General features: G+C 34.1%; 1 protein-coding gene across 6 annotated transcripts in view; it reads right to left on the reverse strand.

Annotated features, from left to right (window-relative positions):
* Window positions 1-189: 189 nt before the first annotated feature.
* The window catches only part of LOC106868823 (dematin), a 154,568-nt gene continuing 144,966 nt past the window's right edge, over window positions 190-9,791 (reverse strand). For all 6 annotated transcript variants that reach the window (XM_014914247.2, XM_014914245.2, XM_014914248.2 and 3 more), the window contains 5 exons: window positions 8,372-8,477; window positions 8,196-8,227; window positions 4,141-4,245; window positions 2,415-2,486; window positions 190-817 (listed from right to left, as the gene is read on the reverse strand). In XM_014914247.2, coding sequence (XP_014769733.1) covers window positions 704-817; window positions 2,415-2,486; window positions 4,141-4,245; window positions 8,196-8,227; window positions 8,372-8,477 — 429 coding nt within the window. In that variant the 3' untranslated portion in view covers window positions 190-703. The remainder of the gene's footprint in view (window positions 818-2,414; window positions 2,487-4,140; window positions 4,246-8,195; window positions 8,228-8,371; window positions 8,478-9,791) is intronic.

The following is a 9,791-nucleotide window of genomic DNA, read 5'->3' on the forward strand; positions in this document are numbered from 1 at the left end:
AAAAAAAAAAAAAAAAAAAAAAAAAATTACATTTTCAACACAGAGAAGCTGACTGCATTCGAAAGCAGATCATTACTTTCTGCCATTGCTAATGATTACTAATTTAGATGATTATTTCATCTGAATGTTTGTGAGCAGCAATGACTGGAGAGAGAGAGACAGAACAGAGAAAGAGTGTATGCATGTATGTGTATGAGAGAGAGAGAGAGAGAGAGAGAGAGAGAGAGAAAGAGAGAGAGAGAGAGAGAGAATTCTGATATTTATATATAGAGCTATTCAAATTTCAATAAGCTACTTGCAGTGGGCTTGAAAGACTGTATGGAAAAGGTTAAATCAAGAAGCAGTGTTATTTGTAGTAGTGGTAATAGTAGTAGTAGTAATAACAGTTCAAAGTAAAGACCTAGTTGCTGCTATATGTGACCATTGGTATATTAAATAGAATTATACCAAAACATCAAAACCACATATGGTTTTAACTATCTAGAAAAGTTCATTTTGAACCACTTGTCCATCACCTTACTGATCAAATGAAATCATTGTTGTCGTAGATGTATGTTTGTTGTGTGTGTGTGTGTGTGTGTGTGTGTATGTGTGTGTGTGTGCGTGTATCTGTGCGTTGTGTCTGCATGTGTGTTTAATAATGAAATATTATTGATTGCATAAGTGGACATGTTGTATTTATACATAGTTGCACATAGCAAATTTAATACAAGTGGTGTCTTCGCTTCAAGTCATTACGTTTCCATTCAGCAAGTCGGTAAAATTCTTCCTGACTCATCTTAAACAATTCATGAAAATCCTCTTTGGCGAGATATATCTGAAATAATAATAATAATAATGATGATGGTTGATGATTTAAAATTTTGACCACAAGGCCAGCAATTTCGGGGGAGGGGATAAATCGGTTACATCAAGCCCAGTGGTATTTATTTTATCAACCCCAAAAGGATGAAAGGTAAAGTTGACCTCAGCAAAATTTGAACTCAGAACTTAGAGACAGATGAAATGCTGATAAGCATCTTGCCCCCCTGTTAATGATTCTGCCAGCTCATCGTCTTAACAATAATAAGAAATAATAATAATAATAGGAAGAAACATTTAACCACATTGTTTCTGGTTTCCCAGTGTTAGCCAAAGAGAATGTATTTAGAGATATGACACACCAAGGATCTAGTTCAAAACGGGGGCGCCAGTATTTTCTTAACGAAACACTTTGAAACTTGGGACACTGGTAGAATGTGTCATATAAAACATCTTTTTCTCTTAGTCTTCTTAAGAAAAATTATTATATTGCAACTTATTTCATGTTAAAGTTGTCGTATTTCTGTAATTTCAACCAATGACTGACGTCCGTTCAGCTGAATACAGTAAGTGCTGACTACGTAAATAAACGATTCTCAAACGATTCTGGCGGTGATAAAATTATTATTTCCTTGTCAAAAAATGGCTGAAGCATATTGGCAGTAGCTAATAAACCTTTCTATTATAGGCACAAGGCCTGGTTTTTGAGGGAAGGGTTAGGGTTAGGGCAAATGTTGTACACATACAGTTCAGGCAGATGTTAACGAAATTATATTAAAAATAAAACGAAGGAAAACGAACACACGTGTGTTGCCTCTCTGCAAAATGTCAGAAGTAATGGAGATTAAATACGCTTTACACCGCTTAAACTGCCAAAGGAGTAACTGTAAACAGCTGAATACTTGTCAGTGATTGGTTGAAATTATCGAAATAAGACAATTTTTTACATGAAATAACTTCGAATACAAAAATTTTTTTCTGTTCTATAACACAAAATAGATAAGTATACGAAGTTTGAAAGTCTTTTGGTACCAAAAACACTACATAAAACATGAATGAAAACTGGTGCCCCTGTTTTGAACTAGATCCCACACCAATCAAAAGAGTTTTAATAAGTGGCCATTTACTCTGACCACTAAATAAATGTTGCTGTATATTGAAGTAATCCAGCTTCTGGGAATATTTGAAATCAGCTGTCAGCTAATAATGGTGAACCCCATTAAAAGCCTTTAAATGAACTGAATTAATCAGAGCTTCACAATCAGCAGCTTGTTACCTGCCCTATCTATGTTGTATCACATGAGTTTGTCATGGACAGATCTACTCAGGATCATGGCTAACTATAATTGCAAAATTACTTTTCATTTATTCCTCTTATAATGGTCAGTATGATTTACAAATTCAGATATTTGCATCAAACATGTTTCATATATTGTCAACAAAATATGTTGGCAAAATTGATTGGTGATGTAATTAGACAGTTAATTTGGTATTGGAATCCCTTGAAAAACATGCCTATCATAACTTCAAACATGTCATGAAATTTGCCAGGATATCACAGCGATAGACACAGGTTAAAGAGGACAGTATCATTAAAGAACAGAAATATTTACCTCCAAACAGTTTCTATCGACATCTTTGGGTAAGTCAAAGTTGGTAATCTTCAGGCGTTCATAAGGATACACCTATAGAAGAAGCATAAGTAGAAAAAAGTCTAAGGAAAAATTTGTTATAGAAAACAAATATACAAACAGTCAATGTAAAAAGGTTTATTACAACATGTGAAAGATGACCTGCACCTTTCATTGTCACTACACACAATGAAAAGTTTATCACAATAAGTTGCTAATTAACACATGATGACTAAGTGTGGTAAAGCCCAAGATATTGATTAGTCAAGATTTTTAGTTAAATTGAATACATTAAAGGAATTAAATTAACTGGCAATCAAACCTGCATCACAGATTTGGTACCCTGGCGTAGGTTTACCACTACTCTAGAATTTTTGCATTTTTGCTTTTTTTTTGTTATTGTTCCTTGGCTTCTGGTTGAATTAAGCAGATTTATGATTAGAGATATTCTAGTCATGTCAATCCCATCCCTTTTTGGGTCACAGTGCATCCAGAACCACAACATCCAATGTATCTTTCTTCTCTAAGAAGAGAGGATGTACAGAATTTGAGAGAGATATGGCTGCTACTTCTAGCATATCAAGCTCTTATTGATTCCTTTGTCTTTGCATAAAGGGGAAGCATTTCTCCAGAGTAACTGTCATATAAAGATAATGGACGATGTCTATTTTTAGTAGTTTACTACTGGTTTCAGTAGCTTCTCTGATTTTCTCCCTTTTTTGATAAGTATATTTTTCCTCTTTGTTTTTATCAATATCTTATATCTCCATTTACTTTTAGTTTGTATTTTCATTAATCTATTTAGCTTTTTACCATTCCTCTATGAAGCACTACCACACAAGACTGCACCAGTCAGCCAGTCCTCAAACATGCAATATCACAAGAATGGTACTATGTTTACATTCATCTTGAAGGAAGTGAGGAGCTCTCTAATGTAAGGAAAAAAAAAACTCTAATTTATTCTACCATTCATTTCCATACTGTAATGGAATCATAACAAGAATGAATTTTTGACTTAGAAAATTTTCAACAGGATGGTATGGTAAGAGTTAAATGCCATCTAATATTCTGTTTCTCAATTCCATCAGATTATACTTAATGCATTTTGTTCCAAATATACACCAACCATGCACATGGTGTTGTATGGCATAATTTTTTTGTTTTCCCTGCAGTTATAAATTTTATCTGATACTTGTATACTGAGTACCAGGTTTAGTTTTAGTATGTGGATGTATTCTATTTCTTCACAGTTATTTCTATGATTTTTTAAGAGTCAATAGAATATTATAGAGATAACAGCACATTAGGTCACTTTATTAAAACATATGTTGGTTTCTCTTGAGTTCTTTGATAAAACAACTTGTGAAATGCGCCATGGTCAATTCTTGAGAATAGTTCAGTTGGGAGCATCTACTAACCCTTTACAAGTTTCAAAAACGCATACATACAGAAAGGGAAACTTGTTATACAAAAAGTGGACTACAAAATAAGTGTAAGAGGAACTTGTTACGGAATATATTAAAATAGTAGAACTGATATTTAAAAGAAATAAAGACAGAATCAAAATTAACCATTTAAGATTACAGAGTAATTAGAAAACAAGAACAAAGCAGAAAAAATAAATTTCAACTCAGTACATTGAGTCCTATAGTTTGGTGTAAGATTTTCATACATATTTCCTTCAATACATTTTAAGAAGTACACTTACAGGTGGCTCAGATTCTGTATGCCAAGTGTTGCGTTGGTAGGTCATCAGAGATACAGCTGGCCCATCATAAACACCAGGTTCCCCAGCTCTAGAATAACTTGATCGCTGAAAAATAAGTTGAAATGTCATTACAGCTTCTGAAAGACTTTACACAAGTAAATAACAAACAATTATACACCTAATTCCTCTTACCCCTCCTCCTCCTCATTATTACTATTATTATTATTAAGATGGCGAGCTGGCAGAATTGTTAGCACACTGTGCAAAATGCTGAGCAGCATTTCGTCCATCTGCCAAGGTCAACTTTGCCTTTCTTCCTTTTGGGGTCAATAAAATAAGTACCAGTGAAACACTGGGGTCGATGTAATCAGTTTACTCCCTCCTCCACACTTTCAAACCTTGTGCCTATAGTAGAAAGGATTATTATTATTATTATTATTATTATTATTATTATTAAGGCTGCAAGCTGGCAGAATTGTCAGCATGCAGGGCAAAATGTTTAGTGGTATTTCATCTGTCTTTACATTCTGAGTTCAAATTCTGCCGAGGTTGACTTTGCCTTTTATCCTTTCAGGGTCAATGAAATAGGTACCAGTTACACACAGGTCGATGTAATTGACTTTCCCCCTCCCACAAAATTTCAGGCCTTGTGTCTTTAGTAGAAAGAATTACTACTACTACTATTACTATTAATATTATTATTATTAAGGAGGTGAGCTGGCAGAATTGTTAGCACATCAGACATATTACTTAGAAGTATTTTTTCCAGCTCTTTAGATCCTGCGATCAAATCCCACCAAAGTCAACTTTGCCTTTTCAGCCGTTCAGGGTTGTTAAAAATAAAGTACCAGTCAAGCTAAAAAATTACTAGCCTTGTACTAAAACTTGAAACAAGGCAAAATCGTTAGCACATCAGGCAAAATGTTTAACATTTCATTTGTCTTTACGTTCTGAGTTCAAATTCCACCACAGTCAACTTCGCTTTCATCCTTTTGAGGGAGATAAAATAAGTACCAGTTTGAACACTGGGCTCAATGTAAACAACTTATCCACCCCCACCACCAAATTACTGGCCTAGTACCAAAATTTGAAATAATTATTATGATTGTTATTATTATTATTATTATTATTATTATTATTATTATTATTATTATCATCATTATGATTATCATTATCATCATCATCATAATACCCTCCTTGACAAACTGACTAAACAGCAATTAATTTTCTCACTTAACATTTATAATACTCTCATTTGGCAAGAGTTTTGATGTGAAAATGTGTGAAAAAATATTGTGATTGTCCAAAGTATGTTTGTGAGTCATTCTATTTTCTTTATTATCTCTTCTATATCATCATCATCACCATCATTATTTAATGTCCGTTGTCCATGCTAGCATGGGCTGGATAGCTGTGCTGTGAAAGTTGTATGTGAACTGTACACAGCTCTTAGTATTTTTGTCTAGAGTATATGCTTATGTTTGCTGTATGTGTGGGTTGATTATATTTGGTGTTTTCTCATGTTGCTGGTACAAAGGGAGACAATAAATTTCATAGGTGTTACTTAAAGACTCTCTTGTTGAGGGGGTTAGTTTTTAAGAGATTCAAGTAGGGTTGGAGAAGTTGCAATGCAATGTCTTAAGAATAGTGAGAGTTTGTGTGATGTCAACAGTGTATAAAGTTGTTTGTATATCGAGGTGTGGAAAGGTCATGTAAGCATAAGTTGAAAAGAATGAGCGAGAAGGTAAATCCTTGTGGCTCTTCATCTGGAAAGCTGCTGGTTTTAGATGCGTTGGTCTTGTACATTATATAGTCTTGGTGGCATGACAAGTAGTTTGCTAGCCTACTGTGCTGTTTCTGAAGTTGGTATTGAGTTTTTCTTTTTTTTTTTGCATGAGTGAATAGCAGGAAATGGAGTCAAAAGCTTTACTAATAGTGATGCTAGTCAGAATGATATATGGGGAAGGGTTTTTTTCCTGTGTTAGGTTTGTGAGGTACATGGTGATTGAGTAGAGTGAAAGTGGTTAGTAGTGGTTGTAATTTGGAGAGGGTGATATGTAGGTTAGTGATATTAAAAACTAGTTATTCTAAATATTTTGAGGTTGTGCATAGGAGGTGATAGTTCTTCACTTGGGTTGTTATTGAATTTATTTGTTATAATTTTGTTCAACTTCTAGTTTCTAAAGATTTGACTACATTGGTACAAAGTGTTATGGATGTTGGTGAGTGCAGGGATTTTTTCAGGTCTTCTGCATTTTAGGTGTATGCTTGTGATTTTGTTTGGGTTTGGGCCTTAAGATTGAATTTTAGATTTCCCTATTGTTTTTCACATGTCTAATGAAGCAGGGTCAAAACCGTGGTCTAGATGGAATGTATGATGAATACCTTTCCCTTTGTGTTCCTGCCCTCTTTCAGTACTTTTCAATGGGTGGTCTTTGAGAAATGCCTGAAAGAGCATTTGCTTGGTGTTGCAGTGTGGACAAGAGATATTCTGTGCAATAAAAAATCTCCCCTGACAGTGTTTGTGAAGGTGGTAAAGCTGGGATGTGCAATCAGGTGAGATCGTTGGTGACAATAGTGGTGATATACATACATATATATATATATATATATATATACACACATATTATCGTTATGTCCACTTTTCCATGATTTTGTCCACTTTTCCATGATTGCATGGGTCAGATGGAATTTGTTGAGGCAGATTTTCTACAACTAGATGCTCTTCCTGTCACCAATCCCCACTTGTTTCCAAAGAAGGTAATATTTCCCATGACCAGATATGTTTCCCATGGAAATTAACAATATTGCTTGTATGACAGTGATGCATTTTTACAACAATCACGACGTTGTTTATTTTGATGCTGCTTGTAAGTAACAAGCAGGTGTTACCTTAATGGATATATTATGCTAATGTTTTGCTCCTGCTGACTACTATTGATTCCCAGACAGCATTTATGCTTTTAATGCTGTTGACACTGCCAGATTGAGTGGTACTTCTCAGGTATTGAAACCACAGTAATTTTCATTTGGCAGCTGAAGATGGAAATCCATATTTTTTATGCTGGTTTGTGAAATTTTTATGTCTTAGTCTCATTATTCTGAGTTGTTCTTCATTTCAGTGAGGTGGAAAGTGATTTTAGATTCATGATTTCTGTAGATTACACACATTGATATTGGTTGTGTTTCTTCACAGATAATCTTATTAAACATGGATAACGCTCAGATATTGGTGTCTAGTTTTGGGATGTTCTATAGCATATATATACAAAGGGATTTACCAACCAAAACCACTCACAAGGCTTTGACTGGCCTAGGGTTATGATAAGGACACTTGCTCCAAGTGCTGCAAAGTGGAAGTTAACCCAAGACCACATGGTTGGGAAGCAAACTTTTAACCACACAGACACACCAGAACCGAACTACATATCTGCATGCCTGTTTGTGTGTGTATGTATCATCATCATCATCATCATCATCATTTAATGTTCATTTTCCATGCTGGCATGGGCTGGACGGTTTCACTGAAAACTGGTAAGCTGGGGAACTGCAGATTTTAGTCAAACCATCCAACCCATGCCAGCATGGAAAACAGATGTTAAATGATGATGATGATGATGATGATGATACACACACACACAAACACACATATAGTATGTTTATTATATTAACGAGCTTTGTGTTGCTAGTTTTTATTTTGAGTCTGTAGCACCATTCCCTATTAGCTTATGATTCTTATTTGTGATATCTACATATTGAATGCAAGGTTTTAGGCATAGTATGATACAACCACCACTGCTACTATTGTAAAGAAAGGTCTGTCTTGTCTTATTCAGTTACAACTTAGGGAAGTGAGCATTTAGTTTTTGAATAATTGCTACATGAATGTTAAAAGTGATTTTTGATGCCATTAGTGTTGTATAGCAGAACATCTAAATAATCTTGTCATGTATAAAGAGTTTGTGTGATGATGATGATGATGATGATGATGATGATGATGATGATGATGATGATGATGATGATGAAGGCAATGACTGTATGACAAATTGTAGTACCTTTGATTTTCTGTCTTCACTAATAGTTGAATCTGAAATACACAACACAAAAGAAATGCTTAATAATGAATAAATAAGATTGCACACATATCGAACAAACTGTTAAGAAATGTAGAATAAGCAAAAATCACTTGAATAAACAACATGTAATTTGTGTAAAAAAAAATATTCATTACCACTAATTTTTCTGTCATCTGACTGATTGCTAGAATCCATGTGATTTGCATGCTTGACATCGGATGATGTTGGAGATGTTGATGACTCATCCATTTCATAGTATCTCTGATGAGAAAAAAATAAAAATAAAAATATAAAAATAACTTAACTACACAGGCGTAGGTGTGGCAAGAAGCTTGCTTCCCAACCACGTGCTTCTAGGTTCAGTTCTATTATGTGGCACCTTGGGCAAGTGCCTTCTACCACAGCCCTGGGCTGACCAATGCCCTGTGAGTGGATTTGGTAAATGGAAACTGAAAGAAGTCTGTCGTATACATAAATGCATATATCTATGTGCGTGTATCTTTGAGTCTGTGTTTGTTCTCCACCATCGTTCAACAACTGGTGTTGTGTTTTTGTTCCCCTAACTTAGCAGTTTGGGCAAAAGAGACCACTAGAATAAGTACCAGGCTTTAAAAAATAAGTCCTGGGGTTGATTTGTTCAAGGTGTTGCCCCAGCAAGGGCATAGTAAAAAATGACTGAAACAAACAAAGGATAAAAGATACTATTTGAGCAGAGGACACAACAACAACACTGGACAATGTAACATAGATGGAATTTTAAGGAAGGTTTTTAAAATATATATTTATACATAGCACCCTCTCACAATTATAAATCTGTTCCCCGCATCGTACTTTACCCTCTTTCATCAACTTGCCTAAAATCACCACGCCCTCTCTCTCTCTCCTATTCTCTTTCACCTGCTTTAGGTAAGTTGCAAAGTGACTTCACTAGTTGCCAGTGCCATGGGAAAGAAATAAGCACCTAGTATTCTCTGTAAAATGGTTCGTGTTGGAAAGAGTATCCAGTTACAGAAGCTATGAAAAAACAGATATGAGTACAGTGCGATCCTCTAACTCATCAAATCGTGTCAAACTGTTCGACCCATGTCAGCAGGGAAAGTAGATGTTAAATGATAATGATGATAATGGGGATATATATATATATATGGTTTTAGGGAAAATAACCAAGTTTCAAGAACTCATCGATGAAAATCCACTATCACATATAGAAAAATTAACAATTAAAAGCACAATAAATGAGTATAATATAAAGTAAAGTAAATATCATAAGATAAATATAATAAAATGATTACACGTGTTTCATAACTAATTTTCAAATAGAAAGGAAATTTAAATCGATTAAAATCAATTAAAATCAATTGAAATTTTTGAAAATATATATTTATACATAGCACCCTTATTTAACTTATTTAACACTAAATTATTTAGAAGTTATAGTTTCATTTCTATATAATATTAGAACTTCGATTTGAATAGTGTTGATATATTTTTGATTATTTTTGATTGATAATATTTGATTAATAATTAGTCTTTATTGTTTATAATATCGTTAAAGGTTTTTTTAATTAAAACTTT

The sequence above is a fragment of the Octopus bimaculoides genome, chromosome 2 (assembly GCF_001194135.2).
Source record: "Octopus bimaculoides isolate UCB-OBI-ISO-001 chromosome 2, ASM119413v2, whole genome shotgun sequence".
Taxonomy (NCBI): domain Eukaryota; kingdom Metazoa; phylum Mollusca; class Cephalopoda; order Octopoda; family Octopodidae; genus Octopus; species Octopus bimaculoides.